The following is a 24,312-nucleotide window of genomic DNA, read 5'->3' on the forward strand; positions in this document are numbered from 1 at the left end:
AGCCAGTGGATTTCCTCACAGGAGGGATTAATGGTTACCTCAGGGTCAGTGAGCCGACAAGTCCCCTAGCTCTTGTTCCCCCTCCCCAGCTTTGTTTAGCTGAATCAGGTCTCATCAAGGCCGAAAACTGGTCCTGTGGAACAGACAGCTTTCAAGTTCAGGAGCATTCCTTCCTGGGCCTTAGCCCCCACACTGTCCCCAGTGACCCAGGCTCAAAATTACTCCTTTCATCCATGCTTACCCTTCAACCTTGACCTAGGGAGTGTGGCTGAGTCAGTCTCCTTGTATTTACTAATCCAGAGGGATCATTTTCAAATGGAACTCTGACAGTGTCACTCCCCTGCTCAGAAACCCTTCCTAGCCCCCCATCATACTAAAGGAAGTAGCTTTTCAGCCTCATGTTCAAGGCCTGCCATCCCCTGACTCCTGCCCACTCTTCCTCCTTGCTCCTCCACACCAAACCTGGGGTGATATCACATTTCCCTCCAACTCCCTTGCCCTGCCCAGGCCCTATATTTTCACACACCCAAACTTTTGCCTTAGCTGTGCATTCTGCTTAGAGTGCCTCCCTGCCTCCCAAATGGCCCACTCCTACCTCACAGAAGGTAACCTTCAGTACCCAGCCCCTGTCAGCTCTTCAAGAAAGGCTTCTCTGACTTTTCTGATACAGTTATGAGCACATTGTGTTGTCCTCCTCTGGGTCCAGGTCTGCCTTCCCAACAGACTAGGGATTACCCACAAGCAGGAAATGACCTGACTCATCCCTGGAGTCCCATTGCTCAGCACAGGGCTGAAAGGAAGAAGGGAGAGTATTGATAAATATCAGTACCTCTGTCTTTCTAGAAGAATTGACCAGACTTGGATGTCTGATTATGACAAGTTAGGTTCATGCCTGAGATGAAGAACAGAAAACAATATTTAGGGGAATATATTTAAGGAATGCCTTAGTTGGGTCCTTTCAAAGCAGATCCGAAGATGAGAATTGGGTGCAAGGACTTTCCTGAAGAGGAAGTGAGGGAAAGTGAGACAAAGAAAGAAGAAAAGCCAATAAAGGGGCATCTTGATTAAAAGGTTGCCACTGTGAATGAGCAATCTCAGTGGGAATTCTTTGAGACACTTGGAGAATGTACCTCAGAATTGACCCCCTCAGAGCCAGGAAGCCGGAGTATTTATTCACCAATTCCTGTCTCTGAGGTTACAGAACCTCCCCCTCCCACTTCAGGTGTGCTGGGTGCAGGAGCACACTTGTTTCCCCAGAGAGCACCCTCAGACAGAACCTCAGGGAGCAGCTGAGGAGACTCAGCTGGGGAGACTGGGTGTCTGGGAACTGTCTGCTTGACTTCCCGATGGGCTCAGTGGGTATGGGCAGCACATCCACAGCTTCTGCTTCAGGGGATGATAAATTTGAAGTGCCTGAGAGAAATCCAGGTCCAAGTGTCAGAGGACACATTGGGGTTATAAGCACTTAAAATCAATATGCCCTCTTTGTGGCCTGCAAAACCCTTTGTGATGTAGCACCTGTTTCCTCTTTGACCTCACCTCCTACTACTCTCCCCCTTACTCACCCTAATCCAGGCCTACCGGCCTTCTTTCCTTTCGTTCAATATGCCCAGCCCCTTGCTACATTCTGGCCTTTGCACTTGCTGTTTCCTCTGCCCGGAATGCTCTGCTTATGCTGTTTGCCTGGCTGTTTTCTTTCCTCAACCTTTCAAGTCTCAACTTAGATGTTACATATTCATAGAGACTATCTGGTTAAAAGTAATCCCTTCCTCCCTTTCTCTAACTTAGTTCTCTATTTTTCCCCCTTCTCACTCTCCTTCCTTTCCTTTCTTCTTCATTCCTTCCTTCTATTAACAAACATTCACTGAGCACCTACAGCCGGCCAGATAGCGTTCTAGACACTGGAGAGACAATGGTCAGCAAAACAAACATGTAATCTGACAGACAAACTCTCAGGAGCTTGCATTCCAGTTTCAGAAACAGACATAAATAAGCAACAGATAAACACCTATTTGCAATAGTAGTAAGTGCTATGAAGGACTAGGGAAGTGCTATGGATGGAAACAAGGAGAAAGAGTGAGCTTTATTTAGGCCATCAGGAAAGTCTCCATTAGTTCATCACATGTGATGTCATCAGTGTACTTATCATTTGTCTCTTCTACTAGACTTCAGCTCCACGAAGTCAAGAAATATGTCTGCTTGGTTCCTTGTGGTCTCCCAAGCACCTGATAGAGAGCCTGGCATAGTACATACTCAATAAATACTTGGTGAAATGAATGAATCGAGACTAGATGGCCAGTTGGGGCATCCTCAAGACAGGAAGGTGGTTACAAGCCAGGAAACAAATTTCTCCAGGGAGAATGTGTGGGGGGAGAGCAGGAAGCCTGGGAAGACCTAGGGAGAGGAGCTTCAAAGAGGAAAGAATCTGGGGGGCGGGGGGTCAGGCCAAGATGAGGACAGAGAACACATCACATTTGTCTTACTCACACATGCTCTCCTTGGCTAGCTATTCCTCCTCAAGTAGGAAGGGTCTCTGAGAATCCATCATTTCCAGCTTCAAAATCTCCTGCACTTTGGACTCAAGAATCCCAGCCCTGTCCTTAGAGTACTGCAGGGTCCAAAGTGAAGGTTCAGAGGCTCAAAAAGGCTCTGGGTCCTGAGTTCAGATGGAGCCTAAACTCCACATCTAAAAATCCCTGGCCCAGCCATTTCTGCTGGGGCTTAGCTCAGGTGTTCCCTCCTCCAGGAAGACTTACTGGACTCCCAGTCTGAGTTAAAAGCCTCCTTCTGGCTCATACAGCCCCTAGTGTTTCCTTTGGTCACGACTCTGACCACCCCAAGTGTCATCCTCTGCTTAGGGGAGAGGCTATGAGTTAGTACAAGTAAGAGCAAAGCTGTGCCTTAGTGCCCAGATCCAGAGAGTGGCCATAAATTGGCACTTCTACATGGAGCCCCATTTCAGAGGGTCTTTTCAGGAGGGGAGGAAAATCTGAAAATTAGACAAGGTGACAAGGGTGGGAGGGAATGGGAGATGGGGGTTGGAGACAGATTAATGTTTATTTCAAGGATAGAGGTTGCTGAAGAAGTGGGGAATGAGGGTGGGAAGTTTCCGTGGGGCCCAGTTTGACCTCCTGTTCTGGCTCCCTACTTTCTGTACAATCCAGTGCAGTCTCATTTGATGTGTGAGGGACAGCTTGCAAAGGCTGAGGCTACAGGTCCCCCTGAAGCCACAGGGCAGGGACCTAGAACCAGCTGCAGCCAGAGCCAGCAGGAGAGAGGCAAGGCATCACCGCCCAAGGCTTTCCCTCGCACAGAGACACCGCACCACCGTCATGTGGCATGTGTTTTTATGTAGGTAGAAAAAAAAGTGCACAGAACAGTGAGGGTGCGGGGAGCAGGTATGTCCTGGCCTGTCCTCTCATTAGTGGGACTTGCAAGGGTCCACCTCCAGTCAGGGGGCTCCATCAAGGGTGGGGATAAAGTGAAGACCTCAGGTAGGTTGCTTTGCAGTGCAGGACCCACGTACGTGGTCTTGAAATTGGCGGGCCCTTTTCTGAATTTGACTATAGAGAACTGAAGAGTATAGAATAGAGTACCTCAGGGGCGGGTCTCTCCAGTGGGTGGGGCTTCCCAGGGTGGGCTGGGGAGAGACCCCCAGGCTCAAAGAGCTTGGCCGAGGCCGTGGGGTCTTTTGGGGGAAGGGTGGGGTGGCAGGCCCGCAGGCGGTTAGCCGAAGAGCTTGACGAAGCAGGGTTGGCAGTACGGCTTGCCGGCACGCTCCTGGAAGGAGCCCTTGGTGAGTGGGCGCAGGCAGAAGGTGCAGGTGAAGTGGTCTGGGTGGAAGCGACGGCCCAGGGCTGACACGCAACGGCCGGTCACGGGGAGGCCACACGTGGCACACAACGAACCACGCCGCGCGTGGAAATGGTTCTCGCACAGCGGGCGGCCCTCGTGCTCGAAAAAGCTACCTCCGGAGAAAGGTGCGAAGCATTCCTGGGGGAGGGCGGTAGCGATAGGATAGGTCAGCCGCCAACCCCCAGACCAAATAATTAGCTTCAGGAGCTTAATAACCCAACGTGGGAACCCCACTGCCCACAACCCCACCCGCGACGTGAGGCACCTTGCCTTGAATACCTGAATCAATCGCCCCGCCCCAGGCTCCAAGCTGGGCTCCCTTTGGTCCAGCTCCCCTCCTCTCCCCATCCCCCCCAACCTCGCGCAGCAGCGCACCCTGCAGACGAAGCAGTCCGGGTGCCATAGTGCGCTGAGCGCGGAGATGTAGTTATCCAGAATGGGGCCTTGACAGCCCTGGCAGCGCGGGGCGAACAGCTGCAGGAAGTCCCGGCGGCAGTAGGGGCGGCCCTCTCGCTCATGGAAACCTAGGGGCGGAAACCGAGCAGAAAGAAAAAAAAAACTGCGGGCTGCCCCCAGGACTTGCGAGATCTGAGACTGTGGGGCCAGATTAGGGGCAGTCAGAATGAGCAGTAGAGAAGGAGGGATCCGATCTAGGGTGGAGGCCGAGTGGGAGGGGACAGAATGGGCACACGCGGGGGCGAGAGGGTGGGGCCGGAAGACTTGGAACGTTGTAGTAGGCTGGACCAAAGTGGGCGAGGCGGGATATTGAGCAGACGGGTATCTTTCGAGACCGGAGCCAAGCTCTCACCCTCATCTCCGAAGGGCTCCCCACAACTGACGCAGCAGAAATGCTCCGGGTGCCAGTGGGTGCCCAAGGCAGTAACCATCTTCTGTGGAGAATGAACGGGGACACTCAGTGTGGCCCTCCATCCCTTCTACCCTCCCTCTCCCATCATGATACTTATGTAAACGGGTTTAAGTAGGCGTTTGAGGTGCTGGAGACCCAAGAAGGACCTTGAAGTCAGAGAAAGTGGGCGGAGTCCAAAGAGCCTTGGGTGAGGCGAAGGGGCAGGGCATGGGTGGGGGTGCTCTGGGAAAGGCGGGGCTCACGTGTCTGATGGGTTGATTGCAGAGGCCACATCGTGGGGAAAAGCGCTCAAAGTAGCATTCAGGGCAGAAGGGGGCTCCGTCCTTTTCAAAGAAGCTGCTGCCTCCCAGGGCCATGGAACAGCCACCGCAAATGAAGTGCTCAGGGTGCCAAGCCCGGCCCAGCGCTGTCACCACCTGGAGTTGGGGGTAAGGCCTGGGTCAGAGTAGCCCTCGGGTTGCTATGTGCCCAGTGAGCCACGGTTGACATGGCACATTTCAAGTTTTCCTTTTTCTTTTTCTCTTTTTACAATTTGACTTCCTTAGCTCATTTCTCCCCTCCCTCCCTGAGAGGTCAGGCTGAAGAACCTAATGTTCGAGTCAGTCTGTAAGTGACAGAGATTCAACCGAGGGCTTCCAGCAGCACAGCGCCTAGGGCCCTCAATAATTTTAGGAGCCCATGAAAATGCTGCAATTACTTTTAAAGTCAGAAGACAAAAATGAGCTAGAAGAAAATGATTTGATGTATAATATTAATATATTCATCTTTACACCAACACAGTCATAAAGCACAATTAAAAAAAAATTTTAATGGAGGAAGGGGCCCATGAAGATGAACGTGCCTAGGGCCCACAAGGGTCATAATGCCACCCTGCTTTGCTAAGATTGGAAGTTTTGGAATGGAAGCAGGGCACCAAATATAGCAGGAGGATCTAGGTCAACCACTGGGCACAGTTGTCATCAATAACATCTACTCAGTCCATAAGCCAAGAATAAGAGCTCACAAACCAGATGCTAGTGGAGGAGAAACTGTCCTTGTTGGTGCCCGAGAGATGGTGGGTGGCACCAGTAAGACTTTTGTGAAGACTAAGTGAGATGGAGGTTTATAAAGGAGCTAATATAGTGCCCAAACACAGTAGAACCACAATAAATGGTAACTGAGTCGGAATTCTCATCCTGCCACCTACATGCTGTGTGACTCAGAGCTTTAGTCTCCTCATCTATAAAATATGAACAACGGTAATACCCAGATAATACCCAGGTAATACTTCCCAGAGTCATTTATTAAAAGGGAACAGCACAAAGTCTGGCTCTCCATAAGGATAGGTCCATGGGTCTCTACCTTCCTACTCACAGGGCCCCACTTACTTGCCCAGCAATAGGTTTATTGCAGGAGCCACAGAGACCCTTGGTCTGGGTAGGAACACCACGGCGGCTGAGATCAGACTGCAGCAGCCCCAGCATGGTGTCTAGGCTGCCCTTGCTGGCCGGCCCTGGTGAGGATGGGGAGTCCTCATTCACAGAGCTTGGCACTGGTGGCTGGGTTGACCCAGACGCTGGAAGCTGCAGCAAAGAGGACACGAGAGTTGAGTCAGCAAAGCAGCAGATATGGAAGGTCCTAAAAGGGGTTGGGAAGCCACAAATCCACACTGGCCCACACCCCACCTGATTCACATGGTTTTGGACACGGAAATCAGACAGCGAAGCCATCAGTCTATCCAACTCTAGGGTGGCAGAGGTTGCTGAAGGCTTTGGGAGAACAGGAGATGGGCTGGGAGGGCTGTGAAGAACACAGTCTGTATCAGCTCAGAGTCCCCCAGAGTAATGAATGCTACCCTCCAGTAACTCAGGTATCCATCACATCTCTCCCAGCTCTGCCAACTGTGTCAAACTCACAGGCTGGGCCTTTTCTTGTCCTCACATTGGTCCTCCTTCTGTTCCCCTGCAGTCTCCTTGCTTGATGGGAACTGAGACATTATTTCATCTGCAGAGAGGAAAGAAGGGCACTGGACATGGAACTATACTCTACCCCCTCCCAGTTGAGACTCGTGTCCCTTTAGCTGCTACCCTGTGAAGAGTATACACCCAATCTCTGCCCTTTCCCCATCCCATCAAGGCCTATCTCTGTAACCTGGTACCTGTGATGTTGAACTGGGTAGCATTAAGTTCCTGAAGCAACCGGTCTAGCTCACAGAGCCCTGTGCCCAAGACACCGCTGGAAGAGGAGAATGGAGGGGCCGTAGGGGCCGCAGGGTTTGGGGACCGAGGCTTGCAAACCGTACTGCAAAACAGAGTGGGAGTCTGTGTTCAGGGGTGGAGAATTCAAGCCTCCTTACCTGAGTCTCAGTTGGATTCCCTATCTTCCCAGTTCCCAGGCCCCTCACCTGTATAGATGGTCCTTGTCCCCAGAGGCTCCGGAAGACTCCCCAGACCCTGTCTACAGAGAGGACACATGTGTGGGATGATAGGCCTGTACTTTGCCCCACTCAAGCCAAAATCCCTCTAGCCTTAGCCAAGCTTGGCCCTAGTGTTACCCCAATCCTTAGTGTTTGATCTCACCTGTGGTTGGTGGCCATAGGGCAGGGGAGCTGTGAGAGGCTCTGGGGACCGCTCTTTTGGAACCCCTGACCTTGGCATGTGTGAGGTGGTGGTCTCCAGGTCAGACAACAGGGCATCTGCAGGGAACAGGCCGCCAGGGTGAGCAGTTGAGAGGTTAAGGTTAGAACAGAGACAGGGCCTTAAGAGATTAGAGGGTAAGGGTTCCAAGTAGGCTGTAGTTAAGGAGGGCAGAAGCCAGTATTAAGAGCAGAGGTCAGAAATCAGATGAAAAAACACAGGCCAGACCAAGGCAGAGAAGTAGAAGGGCAGCAAGGAATATTTATGGCCAAAACATCCCAAATGGCTCATCTTGGGAGTCCTGCACAAAAGCTGCCTGATTCTTTTATTCTCTGCATCTTCCCTGATGCAGTCAAAATTGACTCTTTACTCAAGCCAAATCTGGCTTCACCCCAAATTGCTCAACTGGCTGTACGCCTGGAACCCAACTTTCTGATTGGATGCTCTTTCTGTCCACTAATTCCTGCCCCCTCCTGCACCTAAACAGGCCCGCCCAGCCCTGGCCCGCATCCAGGCACTGGCTCCCACCCTATTCTCCTCATTGGCAGTCTGCTGGGACCTGCTTTCTGATTGGCGTATTTTCCACAGTGCCGGTTACCCCTGCTGAGCAGCACCCCCTATCGCAGGGTGCCTGAACCCCTTCTCTAGCCTGGAGAGCACAGCCTTCCATCCGTTTTCAACAGACCAGAAGGAGGAGATGCCTGGGTCCTCCTTCTTCCCCCAAGACACCCCCACCCCCAACTCTCTTTCCCAGATATAGATCCTTTATACCCTTTCCTTCCCAGAACCTAGAACTCTCTGCTGCTCCTTTACTTATCTCTGAGTACCACAGTGGAACCCTTAACCTCTCCCTGGCATCTTGGCCCTCATCTCTTTTCTTTCTGTCCCCCAAAGACTCGACCCCTACCATATTTAGGGGTGCATAATTCTTTTCTTCCCCAAACCCTGAGATGGATCTGTTTTCTTCTCCAGAATGTGATGTCATATTCTCCCTTCCTGTCTACTTTCCCAGTGCCCGGACCCCAGACCCCTTTAACCCCTCCTTTCCCAGCGCCCCTGAGCACAGGTGCCCACTGGTGGGCGCTGCACCTCCCTGCCCATTCGTTGGCAGCTAGTGATGGAGGAGCTGAGCGAGGGAAGAAGGGAGGGAGCGGCCAGTCTAGGAAAAGGCAGGAAGGGAGAGGCAGGAAGGGGGACGTGGAGTCGGAAAGGAGGCGCAGGCAGAGACCAGAATCAAGAAGACAGGAGGCGGGGATGGGAAGATGCGGGGAGTGCGAGGGGTTTCCAGCATGGGGAAGCGGGTCCGGATGGCGGTGAGGAGCTGGGGACAAGGGGATCCGAGCCCCACTCACCCAGGTCCTCCATGGCGGGGCGCGGGCTCACCGCGCGGGGCGAGCAGGGCGGGGGCTGTGTCCGGTGGGGGCGGGGGGCGGGGGGGACGTCCGGGAGTTGGAGGCCCGGCCGTGACCATGTAAGGAAGCCGGGACCCGCTAGGATGGGGCTTGGGGGGGGCGGGGGTGCAAAGAACGGGAGAACTCGGGATGGGGGCGTGTAAGGGAGGGAGGTCCACGGCCCACCCAGGCCCAGCCCGCTTGTCTGCCGCGGAGGCAGCCACACCCCAGCCTTGGCCTCAGCTGCTGGGAGCTGGGGCGGCCAGAGCCAAAGTCAGAGAAGTGGCTCTCCCAGACCAAGCTCGGAATCCTCTGTTCAGTGAGACTCTAAGACACAAACTGAAGACCCCAAGCAAACGCGTCCCAAAGCTAGCAACCTGAGTCCTATATAGAGTCCTGTCCACTCAGGCCATTCTTGAGAGACTTGCTCCAGACAGAATTTTTGGGTTGAGGACAGGAGTGATGGTTCTAAGGTTCAGGCAACAGGTTCAGAGACCTTTCGTTAGAGACGCTAACAGTAACATGAACAGAGATCCCAAAGGGCACATATACCGAAACAAATCGCTCAGAAATAGAGACAGATAGACACAAGGAACCGTCGCACGCTCTAAGCCAGGACCTTCTCTTTCAGACTTGGAAACAGACATATAGACATGGGTAAACTGAACTCAGGCCCAAACCCCATGAAGACTCAGGGGAAACATGCCCAGGCAGCCAGACCACAGCCAGCCTTCAAGACAAAGCCCTTCCTTCCCTGACACTGAGGTAACCCAGACCTGTTCCAAAAGAGCCCTTTCCCGAGATACTGGTGAACACAGACACTCAAGACACAGACTCCAGTCACAAAGGAACTTTCCCTGGCCTGGGACCCTGAGAAGTCAAAGTGGAAATGAACACTTAGAGATGTATGGACAGACACAATAATGTTGCAGCCACTGGACTGTGGGTCTCAATCCACACGAGTACTGGACTGTGGCCCTCAGGCCAGCAGCAGATTAAACCGACCTGGGAAGCTTCTTAAAAATACTGATGCCCAGGGCATCCTCCCCTCAATTCAATTCATTGAGGAAGTGCCTAGACATCAACATTTTTAAAAAGCTCTCTGGGTAATTCTAATGCACAGCCTGAGGACAGAGAGCTGGACACAGAAGCACAGAGACAGCAAGAGTCAACCTTAGCTCCCCAGAAGCTAACAGGCAGCCCAGTTCAGGCACACTCCTCAGTCAGGCTGCACCGGAGTGGTTAGTGATCTGGAATCCAGGTGATAGATAGACCCTGCCCTGAGAGACCAAAGCACAGCATAAGCCCTTCCCTTGCCTGTCAGATACACCCAGGGCTCTGTCTCTCTCTGAGTGAAATTAAGACAGGACCTGCCTTAGGGACTCCAGGAACACAGTAGGTCTTCCCTTAGGCCAATAGCAGAAGGCTACTTGGCCTAAGAGATGAAAACAGACCCAGACTCTGAAGGCTCAAGATGGGTGAAAGACACTCAGTTAACAGTAATGCCAAGGCCTTGGACATACATTCCCACACTTACTGCATTCCCTCAGCCCAGCCCCTTCATCCCTGACCAGAGTCTGTGTGTCTAGGTGGGTATTTGTCTGAGTAATGAAGTTGCGTGAGCAGGAAGCAGGCCTCCCCCCACATACTCTATTCTATCCCAGGACTCCGGGAACTTACTTATTAAACTTCTACATGCCAGGGGTGGCCTGTATTGAGATACAGCAACCTGAACAAGATCCTGGTGGATGGGGGGGGCGGGTAGGGGGAGTCCCACAGGAAAGTAAGCAGAGACACCACACAATATGAGTATCCAACTCCAAAGTTTTTAATCTTAACTCTGGAAGGCTGGGCCTGGCCAGGTGCCTGAGGCCCTGGGCTGTTCTCCTTCTGTGGGCTTCATACTCCAACTGTGGCCTTGGCTTCTCACTCCTGCTTCTTCAGACCGCTGTCCTGGGGTATAGTTCCATTCTCTCATCAATCCTTGATGGTAACTTCTGCTCGGCCTCCTCTCATGCTGCTCTGAAGGAGTCCTCCTCCACAGCCAACTCATCCTTGGATCCCCTCCCAGGGGACATCAACAGTCTAAGCTGGAACCCTTGTCCCCCATTTCAACCCCCATCACCACAGCCAGTAAAGCCTCAGTCAGGGGCCCTGCCTCCTCTCCTGCTGCCTCCACAAGCCCCACTAAGGCCAAGGCCCGCTTCCGCGGGCACTGCCCTGGCCCCAGGGTCCAGCGGGCACAATGGGCAACCAACCGGGGCCGGCCCAAGCGGAATACCTCACCCACGGACTCTGGGCCACCATGGGGTCCAAGGTGGATATGGCCCACAGCCTCTTCCAGCTCCTCCTCCAGCCCAGGCAGCAAGAAACGGCCAGCAGCCTCCAGTGCCTCCTCAGCCTCTGAGCCCAGCAGGGGCTGGCCTGGTGGGGGAATTGGCCCCAGGGCAGCCCCACAGCCCCGGCAACCATGCAAGTGATGCAGGATAGGCCGGGCTGCACTGGGTGACAGGCCTCGAAGTGGCACCAGGTCCATCTGGGCTTCGGCAAAGCTGCCAGCTAGCAGAGCCCGGAAGAAAGGTGAGGCAGTAGCTGAGGCAGCTCGCTGGGCAGGGAGCCGTAGGCCTGAGTCCAGTAGGAAGTGCAGGTCAGGGGCTAGGATGGGGGCTGGGCCCAGCAGAGGTTCATAGAGGCAAGGGGATGGGGAATCTAGGTCCAGGGGGATTGGAGATGGAAGGGCTGGAGTCACAGTGGGAGACACCAGGCCTTGGAGGCAGGAAAGGGAGTCTGCAGCAAAGAAGAGGAACAGTGGATGTGGAGCTGGCCGAGTTAGTGCCGAGAGGAGGAGCCGGAGGCCACCCTGGTCCAAAAGTAGCCGGCGCCACAGAGAGGGTTTCCTTTGGGAAGAAAGGTGAAAAAGGGTGACACTGCAGAATAGTAACTTTGCTCCCCTGACCCCTATGAGACACCCACATCCTCCTCACCGACAGATGAAGGGCAGGGTGAGTGCACAGGCCACACGATCCTCAGGGCTTCCAGAGAGCAGCAGGTGAGTGAGGGCACCCACTCCAAAGGGTGATTCAGCCTGCACGGTCAAGTTCTGCAGCAACATCTCACCTGAGGAGATGAACAGAGCAGATCAGCTTGGGAGTTGATGTCCCAACTCTGGCAAAAACCTTAGGGAACGGAAGAGGGGATGACTGCAGGCCCTGGAGGGAAAGGGTCCAGATGCTAGGAAATAGAGGTCAAGGACAAGAACAAAGTGTGATGGTCAGGAAGTGCAGTCGGAACACAGAAGATAGGGCACTCCCTTGCAGTGCTGGTAGTGGGAGGCCTGGGAGGACATGGGGCCTCAGCTGTGGGTTTTCAAATCAGTATGCCCAGTGGGAAGGCAATCAGGACAATGCAGAACCAAGAGCAGATTAGGTAAAGAAATACAGACAAGCACAATTCTAAATTGTTGGGGCTACACCTGGTGTTGGGGTATCTGGGCCCCAAGACTGGGGCAGAGGATGGGGCAGAACTTTGCATCCTGGGAGTCCCTCTCCTCCTCCCATGTGGTGACTGAAGTTGATGGTAGGCTGGAGAAGGCAGTGAGAGCCATGAGTAGCAAGGTGAGGTTCTCAGTCCAGAACTAGAGGGGGATGGGACCTCTTATGGGAGACACACCCAGCTCCCGGTGCTGGCGTCGAGCCGGCCGGGCACGCAGTGTGGGCCAGTCATCTGGGGCAACGCCTAACACAAGCCAGGCACGCAGCAGTGCAGCACCATAGCTGCGCACGAAGGCCTCGAGACAGGCAGGGTTGCAGGTAAGGCGCGCCAGGATGCGCAGTGCACGTGGGCTCGGTGGGCCTGGCGAGCCTGTCACATAGGCCAGCAGGCCACACAGTGCTGGGCCGGTCACCAATGCCCCACTTGGGTCGGGAGCCTGGGAAAATCGTGACAGTAGCAGCAGCGCTGGCCCCTCACGGCCCCAAGGCTCCTCAGAGGTGGCTGCAGGGCTCCGCCCTGGTGTGCGTGTTGTGCGAGGCGTCCGCAGTGAGGTTGGACCCAGGGTGGGGCTGGTTGGCTCAGCTGGCTCTGGGGGTGGTGGAGGCGGGGGACATCGCTCAGGGGACCAGTCAGGAGAGATGTCTCCCGGGCCTGCGGCATAGCCCTCAGAGATCAGCCACGACCTGCAGAGGGAGAAAGGAGACACTGAACGCAGAGCCAAGGTAATGGAGCAAGGACAAAAGAGCTGTCATGCAAAAACAGGTGCCTGAAACCAGGAAGAAGAAGTGGGGCCAAGGGGAGATAGGAAAGAAAGAGAAATGGGGGCAAAAAACCACCCAACTCATTTAGCAATTACTGATGCCTATGTGCCAATTATGTGCCAAGCCCAGTATTAGGTACTGGGCACAAACAATGAACAGAACTAAAGTCCCCATCCTCCTAGAATTTATATTCTAGCTAGGGGCAAACAGAAAACAAAATAAAAAAGGCCCAGTGAACCTGTCTGGGTTCCAAAGTTCAGAAGTGCCGGGGTAGAGCCAAGGCCAAAGGTAGACCCGGTGGTCTTATCCAGGGAGAATGAGTCAATAAGAGTCCTACTGAGTGACTAGAAAGTGGTCTTGTCCAGGGAGAATGAGTCAATAAGAGTCCTACTGAGACAGAGTGGGGGATGAGGGTAGTGAAGAGAGCCAGAGCCCTCCATCCTCAGCAATCAGGTGGAGACTCGCCTTAGGCTTCGGAAGCTTCCAGCCTCTGCCCGCTCAGGGGTCCGCTCCTCAGGGAAGTCCCAAGAAGCAGCTTCTCTTCCCTCTTCTTCCTCATCACCAGCATCGCCACACAGCTGCCCAGCCAAGAGCGGTACAAGTCCCAGAGCTTGTAGCCTACCCAGGGCTCCAGTATCATACAGGAAGCCCACAAGGGCAGCCACGACACGAGGGTGCCAGGCACTGGCACGAGGGTCCCGTAGCAGACCCATCAATAGCTCCAAACCACCTGCATCCCGCAGCCGGGCCCGGTTGATGGCCTCCCGGCACAGCAGGCACACAGCCCGCACCAGGGGCTGCTGGGAGGCTGGACCAGCTCCATTAGGTCCCCTGCGCCGCCGGAGCTCACCCAGTAGTACCTCCACACCACCAGCATTACCCAGTGCAGGCCGTACAAGGCCTTGGGCACACAGGTTGGCAAGGATCAGGATAGTTGCCTCTCGTACTGCCTTTTTGGGGTGGGAGGCCAAACTGACCAGTGGTCCTAGCCCCCCACCCAGACTTAGCTGCTCAGCACAGGCCCGAGAGCAACTTCGACTCAGCTCCAAGAGTGCACGGACTAAGGCCAAGGTCAGCGCAGGGTCCGGGGCAGCGGCCAGAAGTTCAGCCAGAGGGCGTACTGCTCCCTGCTGTGCCAGAGCCAGGCGGTGCTGGGGTGAATCCGCCAGGTTGCGGAGGGCACGCACCACACTCTGCAGGCATTGTGAGTCCTGGCAGGCTGTCAGGCTCTCAACGAGCAGAGGAACAGCACCTGGAGAGGGAAGAGGATGACAGAGTAAGCAAGGAGATAACCAAGCCCCTCTGCCACCCCAAGCCCTAGCTAACGCCACACTCATAGCCTTCTCACCAGCAGAATGGATGTCCCCACAGCTCTCAGGTTCCATGGCTAAGTTCCCCAGAGCCCGGGCTGTTCGGTTCTGGATGCTGTCTGTCTTCACACATTGAAGAATAGTCACTGCAAGAGAATTTGGCCTCTTGAGGGTCCTACCTCTTCTTGTCCCTCTCATTAATGACCTCAAGAATGTGACCTGAGATGGTCAGGGAGGGCCTCTGGAAGAAGCTAATACTTAATAGGTCTGAAAGGTTAAATGTGTCGATACTTGTTAGGAAGACGGTGGATGGGGATGTTACAGGGCATTTCAGATTTGGAAACAGCCTTTGCAAAGGCCCACAATTGAGATCCATTGTCTGTGCTGGGCCTCAAATACCAGGCCAAGGGATCAGGCAGGACTTGAATATGAGGGCACTGGGAACCACACAGGATTTTAAGAATAGTAGTGCTGTGATGCAATCTGGTAACCAGATTGAGGAGAACGGATTATAGAGAAAGAATAAGGCAAGGGAAGCAGCAAGGAGGCTGTCCCAATTGTTAAGGTGAGAAAGGAGAGTGGCCTAAACCAAGTCAGCTACCAGCACAGCCCATAATATGGGCACCAGTCCTTGAGCACATGATGGGAGAAGGATGAATGCAGATGGACTCAGGAGATATTTAAAATGTTGAACAGCGACTGATGATGTGCATCATATGCTAATAACAAACCAGTAATTTACTGAGGACTTATTAATGTGCCAGGCCTCTTGTTATGGCCCAAATGCACTTTAGGCCAGTATAAAATATGTTAAAGTTTCATTTTATCAAAAAATTTAAGATTTCGTCAGCAGAGTGTAAACTGTGTTCCCAACATTGCCACTAGGAGGCGCCAACTTAGCTGGTAAACAGAAAAGCCTATTTTTTTTTTTTTTTAAGATTTTATTTATTTGAGAGAGAGAGAGAGAGAGAGAGAGGGCGAGCACAAGCAGGGGAAGCAGCAGACAGAGGGAGTAGCAAACACCCTGCTGAGCAGAAAGCCGATGCGGGACTCGACCCCAGGACTTGGATCATGACCTGAGCGGAAGGCCGGCCGACTGAACCACCCAGGGGCCCCACTTGTTATCTTTCGTTAGGATTTGTTCTTATTGTACTAGTTTTTAATAACTCAAAGTACCCAGTCTATTCTTAGAATGCCTGCATTGTCTATTTCATTTTCTCCCTACTTCAATTTTGTGAGGTAGCTATTATTCCATTTTACAATGAGTTCTTTCTCACTGCAGAGAAACATGACACTTTCCGGCCCAAGTTCGTGAAATGGTAGCCCTCTACAGGGCCACCTATTAGGCATTAAGTGTCTGCTATAAACCTCATAAATCACCTAGAAGTCCACACATAACCCCCTGGTCTCCACTGGCCCAGATTCGAGGAAGCAATCAATACCCAGGTCATGGCTGTAATTATCTGATCTGGTCAGGTTCAGGCGTAATCTATAAAGAAGGCTTGAGGGTTTGAGAGGTAAGGGTGTCGCCCGGTCAGAAAGTACATTCTTTCCAGCAACAACACAAAGAACTCAAAACTCCGCCCAATCCCAGAGAAAGAAGTTGCAATGCGTGGAATCCTTCTAGGAAATGAGGGCGGAGCACTTACCCAAAGGGAGAATGCCTCCGAGTCTGCGCACTTCAGCCCGGCACGCCCCTTCCGTACAGCAGTTGGCTAGGATGCTGAGCGCCAAGTCCAGAGTCTTGCGCAGGCGCGTTGGTGGCGAGGGCGCCGACGACGCCGCCGCAGCGGAGGGGGCAGGGCCCAGCGAGGGGGCGGAGCCATTAGAAGTCGCTGACTCGACGGACGAGGGGGCGGAGCCGGGGCCAGCCTGGGACTGGGCGGGACCCGCTGCAGCCGCTCGCCGTAGCAGAGCGAGAAGGGGGCGGAGCCCGCCGCGCGCCCGGAAGCGCTCGATTCCCCCTGCAGCCTTGACGTGGCGCGTGCGGAGGGCTAAGAGCGCACGGCCCAAGGGTGTCTCGTTGGTAGCTGTGTCCTTTCCCCCACCTAGACCCTCCCCGGCCGCCGCCGTGAGCTGCGCGAGGCAGAACGAGAGCGAGTCCGTGAGGGTCTGTTTCGCAGCCGCCATCTTGGCTCAAGCCTAAGGCTCCGCCCCCCTCCTCGCCGCTCCTCCAAAGGAGCGGAACTGGAGGAGAGGGGCGTGGCCAGGCACCTCCTCTCTGACGCTTTTTAAGTAGCGCCACCGCAGTTATTTTGCAAGTTGGAAGTTGTAGTTCTCGATCCCGGTACTCTAGACAGTCGCGGAAGGCACGTAGAGAGTAATCGTTATCTAATCGCTGAATGAACCCAAGAGGCTCATGTGGTGCACGCTGGGATAAGTGGTCGGCGCCTTGCTTAGCACGCCTGCTTTAGGACAGAGGAGAAATTCAGGGGGCTCCCTGAGCCCTGGCTCCAAAGGAACCAGTGGGCTGGTTCCTTTGGAGAACCCAGACATCCGACATGGAGACTCAGTACTGTGCTGCTCCAGGTGGCATGGCTACTCCAACCACCCCCCCCCCCACCACCACCCGGCGTGTTCACAACAGCGACCGCCTTTTCCTTCCAGCTCGCTTCCCTGCCCCACAGTGATGGCCCGGCCACCGAAATCCGCACTGACGGGCTCAGACTCGGAAGCCAGGCCCAAAGTATGAAGCTCCTGACAGCGGCGGCAGATGGGAAGCTCTTGCTCAGTTAGGTGAATGAGAGGGTTAAACCTACCGAGACCGTCGCTGCCACTTCCTAGAGCGGCACAGGCTAATGGGCATTTCCGGTTCCGGTGCTGGATTAGGTCCCCACCCCACCCCACCTCAGGTGGGGAATGTCTCCCGGTGACCCTCAACTTTTGAACTGAGTGGCTGGTTTCTAGGAAACAGATCTTTCTTCACTGCGCTATAGTACACGTCGCCAGAAGTGGCAAGGGAGAGCCCAGAGGGTGCGGAGTTATAGGGGAATTGGGACATCAGTATCCTGGGGAGTCCAGAGCTCCGCGCCCTCGTTAGCGGAGTTCCACAAGAGCGCACCCCGCCGCCCACCGTGTGCATGCGACAGCCAACCTGGGAAATACTGCTTATCTGGAAATACCGATGTAGGTCAGGCTCTGGCCCAGGGAGGAAGCCTTTAACAGGACCAACTGTCTTGCATTCCCCAAAGCGTTGGAGTGCTGGGAAGTGGACTGACCGTAGCCTACTTCCTGACCTCTTTCACCACAAAAGTGATGTGGGAAACAAGCGGAAGAGAAATTGTTAAACTTTCTTAATACCTACAGCCCACTGACAAGTCCTTGAAAGAGGCAAACATTCCTCTAGGGACTCAACTGCCTCAGTGTTAATACTTTGCTAAGGGCAAAAGACAATCCTAGCTCTACACCCCCCCCCCCTTGCTCAGGATCCTGTAAATCTATTTTAACATATAAAAATTCCTTTAGAAACTTCCTTTAGCTCTGTCCCTTGGGATACATGTTAGCAATCATCCCCCAAGCATATGACCCACTGATACACATCTGAAGGGCCTCATGTCTAAGTTTCTACTAAACAGTAATGATCTTTCCTAGTAATAGCTAGCCCCCTCAGGATCCTGGAATCCTTGTTTCCAAAATACCTGGGAGGCTCACACTAGCCCTAACCCTCTCCCAACTTGCAAGTATATAATGGGCCACTCCTCATGACCCCATGGCAGCTCTTTCTGCTCACAGGTCATGTCCCTGTGCTTTAAATAAAACTAACTTTTTGCACCAGACATGTTTCAAGAATTCTTTCTTGGCCATCAGCTTTGAACCCTAACCTTCTCTCCTACACATCAAAAGCAGCCACGCAGGTAAGAATCCCTACAGTTGTTCGGAGTGTGACAAAAGTTTCCAAAGTGGCTCAGATCTAGTTAAGCGCTACCAGGTACACACTGGTCGGAGACTATACCTCTGCCCTGAGTCTGGCCGTTTCTTCAGCCTCAGCTCCAACCCTGTGCAACACCGTGGCTTCCCACTCAGGCCTCCAGCCCTACAAGTTCCATAAGCTCCTGGAGTACAGGGAGGCTTTTGGCTGCAGCTTCAACCTGGGTAAACACCAACAAAGCACAGCAGTGAATAGCCCCATATCTGCTGAGTGTGATAAGACTTTCAGCATTAGGTCCATTCTAATCCAGCTCCAGCTCACACACAGGGGCAAGAAGCCCTACTGCTATGGGGACTGTAGTAAGAGTTTCAGTCTTAGCTCTAATTTTTTGTAGGTCCAGCACTCACACAGGGATGTGCAGCCCTTACTGCTGTGCCTGGTGTGGTGCCAGCTTTGGGCACAGCTTTTATATGCTCAAGTACCAGCATTCACACACTGGGGAGACTCCTTGTAATTGCAGTGAATGTGGCAAGAAGTTCACCAATAGCTCATACTGCCTATGGCACCAGAATACTCATAAATGACTAAGCATTGTTGTGGTTTTGGAGAGCACACCCAAATCATTGAGCACCAGTGCATCCACTTGGGTGAACACCCCTATGCCTGCTCAGAATGTGGCAAAAGCTTCTACCACAGCTCCATGCTCCTTAAACACCAGAGCTCGCACACAGGCCAGATGCCCTATAAATGCTCCAGTTGCAGCAAGAGTTTTGTAAACAGTTCAGATCTGCTTCAGCACCAACATACTCACACAAGCCATAAGCCTTACACTTGCAGTGAGTGTGGCAAGAGCTTCACCCGGAGTTCCCACCTGCTCATCCACCAGCTGGCCCACAGTGGCATTTACCAGCAGCTCCAACCTGGGCCAGCACCAATAGATGCAGCAGGGCAGCTGCCCCTGCCAATATCCCTGACTTCAGTTTCAACCCAAACTTCAGTTCTAACTTTGGTCCAGTCCTCAAGGAGCCTGAGCATCTCTAAGTAAATCTTCTTCCTGCTCCTCTAGGGCTGTTGATTCATGAACTGAATCAGGGAAAGCCAGGCTGGAAGAATTAGAACAGTAGAGCCTTCAAAGAGCCTTCCCCCAAGAGAAGGCTTAACCCTGTTTTTTGAGGCCCCAGAGACAGAACCCCAGCTGGAGGGAGGGTTTTGCATGGTAGGAGCTATCCTTTACTGGCCCAGCTGCTTCCAGATGTAGGAGACCTTTGGCAGCTGCTAACCAGATCCCTTTACCGGCCTAAGGAATGATGGGATTAATCATTCCAAGAGTAACAACTGCCTCCTCCCAGAGGAGTGGAGCCAGATGTCAGGCACTCCTGTGAGGAACACAGTTTGTGGGGGGTACCTAACCTCCATAGGGGATCAAAAGGAAGGCTGGGTTCTGGCAGAAGGACCAGAGAATTTGTACCTGGGAATGCTATGTGAACTCTGGGGTATGTGACCCTGTGAAAGGACAGTCTTTATGGAGTAAAGCTAGGGCTGGTGGGCCCAGAGCCAAAGCAAAGGACCAGGAGACCTGTCTGTTGTGACATTTCTAGGCAGTAACAAAAGGCCCAAGGTTTGCCATCCGCCCCTCTCCCTACTCTAATCCCTTCTGTGTGGGGCCGCAGATCCTTTGTCAGATCCCTCCACAGAGAAAAGGTGGTAAAGTTTCACTTGTGCATCTCATAAAGTTCACATTGAGAACTGAATGTGGCTCTTTTGCTTGGGCATTGGAGAGAGCTTCCTAAATAAATGCACTTTTATTGGTAAAACTTATAGAAGCCAGAGGGAGGCTTCCCAAAGCACTAAATAATCTATTCCCAGAGCAGAGTCCAAGATGTGAGGGACTTCTTTTTCCTTCCCATAACTGCCTGTGTTCCTGGGAGAAGCCCAGACTAGTCTTTATGAGGTTGGAGGAGGCTTAATGCCCACCCTTGCGTAACCATCCTTCCACCATTAGCCCCATGCATGTAGCACACTATCCCCAAATTTTGCTTCCTTTTATCAGGTTTGCTGCATCTAGAATTGTACTTAGGTATAATAGGAGTAAAGGAAAGGAATATGGAGCAACCCCTCTCTCAGCTTCTAACAGAATGTCCAGTTCTATCTCTTCCTAGCTATGTGAGCTTGGACAGGTCTACCTCTTCTGATCTTCAGTTTCTTCATGTATAATATAGGAATGATGATGGCTACCTCACAACATTGTGTTGAGGATCCCATAGGATCATATTCATGATGTACCTGGGTCAAAGGGGTGACTCTAAACCCCAGCTCTCCTATATCCTTCAAGTCTGGAGCACTTTCGCTAGTAGTATCAGTCAAGGAAAGCACCATGCCAGCTTGTGTGCTAGCTCCTCCATAAAGTTATAGAAATGAGCAAGCAGCCCTTGTCCTGGGGTAGCTTGGTGTCATGAAAGAGATGGACTCAGGACCATTAACAACACGGAATGGACAATCCTGGCAGTGGAGAAAGGACTTCACCAGGACCAAGTCTGAGAGGCTTCACTGAGGTAACATCTGATTAATACTACTTGTCTCCTCAAGCTGGGAGCAACATGGGGATGGGCATGGGGACTTCCCTTGATGAAGGGAAGGATTCTTGCTATGTTTCCCATCAATGGCACTTCAAAGAGCACAAGCTAGGGTCTGAGTTGAAGGCCTGAGTCCCCAGAAAATGCATAATTGGCACTCAGTAAATAGTTGTTATGATAGGGTCCTGTTTATACTGCTTACCTGTGTTGGGTCTTTCCTTCTTCAAAGTTCTATTACATGTGCTACAAAATCTGTAATTGCATACTAATATTAGGTATATGGTAGAGTTAGGCCTGGGAGATTTGTTTGCAAATCTTTGGAAACTAATTTCTCACATTAAGGCAAGTATTGCGGGGCTCCGTCTCCTCTCAAATTGCTATGTGCTAGTAAATCTCTTATCTCCTCCTTTAGGTAATGTTTAATTTTTTTTTTTTAGTGTGTGTATTGCTTTTATAATCCTAAAAAGATTAAAGTTGGGGTGTCTGGGTGGCACAGTCAGTTAAGTATACAACTCTTGGTTTTGACTCAGGTCTGATCTCTGGGTTGTGAGATGGAGACCCACATTGGGCTCTGCACTCAGCAGGGAGTCTGATTGAGTTTCTCTTTCACTTTCCCACTGCCCCTCCCCAGCCCCTCTAAAGTAAATAAATCTTTTAAAAAACATTAAATTCATATGATGACTGTTATCCATTTATCCCTCATCTATGGAGAAATTAAAATACATCAGTGTTTATTTTAAATGGTTTTTACTACAAGAAGAATAATTGTTTATTTATTTATTTTTTAAAAGATTTTATTTATTTATTTGGCAGACAGAGATCACAAGTAGGCAGAGAGACGAGGGAAGCAGGCTCCCTGCTGAGCAGAGAGCCTGATGTGGGACTTGATCCCAGGACCCTGGGACCATGACCCGAGCCGAAGGCAGAGGCTTTAACCCACTGAGCCACCCAGGCGCCCCAAGAATAATTGTTTAAATAAACACACACACACAGTAAAATTCAAAACACACAGTGAAATTTGCTGTCTCTGGCCTAAGCACTGTGTGTGTGTGTGTGTGTGTGTGTGTGTGTGTGTGTGCGCGCGCGCGCGCGCCTACGTGCATATTTACACAATGGAGCCAACATTTAAATCAGGAGATTTCACATCCCAATCTAGATTTCTAGTTTGGTGTTCGGGGAGGAGAGTGGGGAGGAGGACCAGAAAATAATTCACTCCAGGTGCAGGGTTGAAGTTCCCAGGGCTATTAACTTCAGGTGAATCCTTGGGCAGGGGTAAAGACTAGGGGATCATTCAGAAGCAAGTTAGGGTGTGGTTAGCCAGATCTAAAACATACAAAGAGGGGGGCTCAGGGATTTTCCTGATCCCAGCTATTCATGGAGGGTGGGAGAGGGAGAAGGGGCAAAGAAGTCCAGGAATAAGACAGCCTCCTCTAACATAGTAGGACACTCCCCTCTCCACCTTACCTTCTGTCTGATTTTAATCTTAGTGGTATGAAGATTTCTGGGAATGTCTGAGGTAGGTCCTAGGTTAGGGGATAGAACTCATGGCTTAAGAATCTCTGATTTCTGGGAAATACCCATGGAGCCTGCCTCCCCCCACATGTTGTTCCAAGTCCTGAACATACTGCATCTCTCCTCCTGCTTTAGCCCTTGTGCTGCAATTGCTCAGAGTTGGAAGGAAGGTGAGGAGTGACAGAGCCTCCATTTGGGCCATGACTGTGAAGAACTTAAGGATGGAGAAACTTCATGAAAGAGAAGTAGCCCTCACTCCTGTTACCATCTCTGAGCAAAGTTCTGACCCAGAGGACTCCCTGTTTCTCCCTAGGGTTAGCTGGAAGATGCCAGGATTGGAATTCCAGCACCCATAGCTCAGGATACCTGCCACCAAAGAATCCCACACTTCTCTCCTGGACCCCACGGGTCCCACCAACACAACTCATCTACCTCTCTCCACCAGTGTAAGCTTTCTGAGCTAACCACAGACCCTAAGTTCCTAGAGGTTCCCTAACTGATAAAGAGAATGTCCTGCCATGTATGATATGTTCTTGTGCTGGAGTGCAAAAGTCTCCTGCACTGGGGACTGGGCACAGGCTTGCAGACCAGTAGGGGTGGGTAAAGGACTTTAGGGGAGCCCCCAAACTGAAACCTGGAGCTGAGGGGGTGTGCATACAAACTGGGGGTGGCTGGTGGTTTTAGAAGCATAAAGGCTAGAGACTTGCCTGAACCTGGAAGCGGGGACTGGGAGTACTGCTGTGGGGCACACATTGTAGGATGCTGAGGTTTTGAGCAGGACAGACAAAACAGAGGCAGTGTGGCCTACAGGGCTCACTGAAGAACAGACTGTGATCTCTCTGTTCTGAGATAGAAGTTTGGTTACAGTCACCCCTGCTCTGACTCTTGGAAGATACATGGAAAGCTCCAGGGAGAGACTCCAGAGAACAAAAGCCCCCAAAAAACAGGTTTCACTGAGCCCATCCCCCGCCCACAGGGGGCAGAGCAACTCTGCCCAAACAGGGTTACCTGGGTACCAGCACAGCGGGCTCCTCCCCCAGAAGACAGACTGAAAGATCAAGAGGCTGAGAACCCTAAGGTCCCTATAAAATGGGTGCATCTTGCTTCAGTTGTGGTCAATAATCTGGATTCTGTACATTCCCTCAACCACTCCTCAACAGAATGACTAAGAGGAGGAACTCCCAACACAGGAAAAATTCAGACTGTGACCCCTGCCACAGAAATAATGGATATGGATACAAGCAAGATGTTGGATATAGACTTCAGGGTAACAGTTATGCAGACAATAGCAAGGTTGGAGAAAACCATTAATGGCAATATAGATTCTAAAGGCAGAAGTGAGAGCTGATCTGGCAGAACTTAAAAATCCTATCAATGAGATCCAATCTAATCTAAATACTCTAACAGCTAGGGCAAATGAGCAGAATAAAGAATTAGTCACCTAGAAGACAAACTGATAGAAAAGAAGAATCAGGAGAAGGCTTGCAACAAGTAGCTTAGAATCCATGAAAACAGAATTAGAGAAATAAATGATGCCACAAAACATTCCGATGTGGGAATTATCCCTAATTATCCCTAAGGGAGTGGACGGAGAGAGAGGAGTAGAAGATATATTTGACCAAATCCTAGCTGAGAACTTCCCTGATCTGGGAAATGAAATGAGCATTTGTGTCCTAGAGGCAGAGAGAACACTTCCCAAGATCAAGGAGAGCAGACCAATGCCCAGGCATGTTATAGTGAAATTCACAAATCTTAAAACCAGGGAAACCATCTTAAGGGCAATTAGGGGGAAGAGAATCCTTATGTACAGAGGGAAGAACATCAGAATAACATCAGATCTGTCCACAGAAACCTGGCAAGCCAGAAAGAGCTGGCAAGACATATTCAAGGTGCTAAATAAGATGAACATGCAGCCAAGAATACTTCACCTGGCAAGGCTGTCATTTAGAATGGATGGAGACATAAAGAGCTTCCAAGACCAGCAAAAACTGAAAGAATATGTGACCACTTGCTGGCCCTGCAAGAAATATTAGGGGAGTTCTATAAAAGGGGAAAGATGTCAAGAGT

At 52.0% G+C, this 24,312-nt stretch overlaps 2 protein-coding genes across 2 annotated transcripts; both read right to left on the minus strand.

Annotated features, from left to right (window-relative positions):
- Positions 1 to 3,708: 3,708 nt before the first annotated feature.
- On the minus strand, positions 3,709 to 8,737 carry TGFB1I1 (transforming growth factor beta 1 induced transcript 1). The gene is made up of 11 exons (XM_032842641.1): positions 8,691 to 8,737; positions 7,282 to 7,397; positions 7,107 to 7,159; positions 6,861 to 7,003; positions 6,619 to 6,706; positions 6,388 to 6,502; positions 6,091 to 6,285; positions 4,966 to 5,139; positions 4,664 to 4,745; positions 4,231 to 4,379; positions 3,709 to 3,993 (listed from the first exon to the last, which is right to left on the minus strand). The coding sequence occupies exons 1-11, from the start codon at positions 8,701 to 8,703 to the stop codon at positions 3,727 to 3,729; spliced, it is 1,395 nt and encodes a 464-aa protein (XP_032698532.1). The 5' UTR covers positions 8,704 to 8,737; the 3' UTR covers positions 3,709 to 3,726.
- Positions 8,738 to 10,535: 1,798 nt separating this feature from the next.
- ARMC5 (armadillo repeat containing 5) lies at positions 10,536 to 16,521 on the minus strand. Its single transcript, XM_032842595.1, has 6 exons — positions 15,942 to 16,521; positions 14,331 to 14,438; positions 13,448 to 14,234; positions 12,399 to 12,904; positions 11,714 to 11,846; positions 10,536 to 11,626 (listed from the first exon to the last, which is right to left on the minus strand). The coding sequence occupies exons 1-6, from the start codon at positions 16,420 to 16,422 to the stop codon at positions 10,807 to 10,809; spliced, it is 2,835 nt and encodes a 944-aa protein (XP_032698486.1). The 5' UTR covers positions 16,423 to 16,521; the 3' UTR covers positions 10,536 to 10,806.
- Positions 16,522 to 24,312: the final 7,791 nt, after the last annotated feature.

The sequence above is a fragment of the Lontra canadensis genome, unplaced genomic scaffold (genome assembly GCF_010015895.1).
Source record: "Lontra canadensis isolate GAN:19392208 unplaced genomic scaffold, GSC_riverotter_1.0 scaffold132, whole genome shotgun sequence".
In the NCBI taxonomy this organism is placed as follows: domain Eukaryota; kingdom Metazoa; phylum Chordata; class Mammalia; order Carnivora; family Mustelidae; genus Lontra; species Lontra canadensis.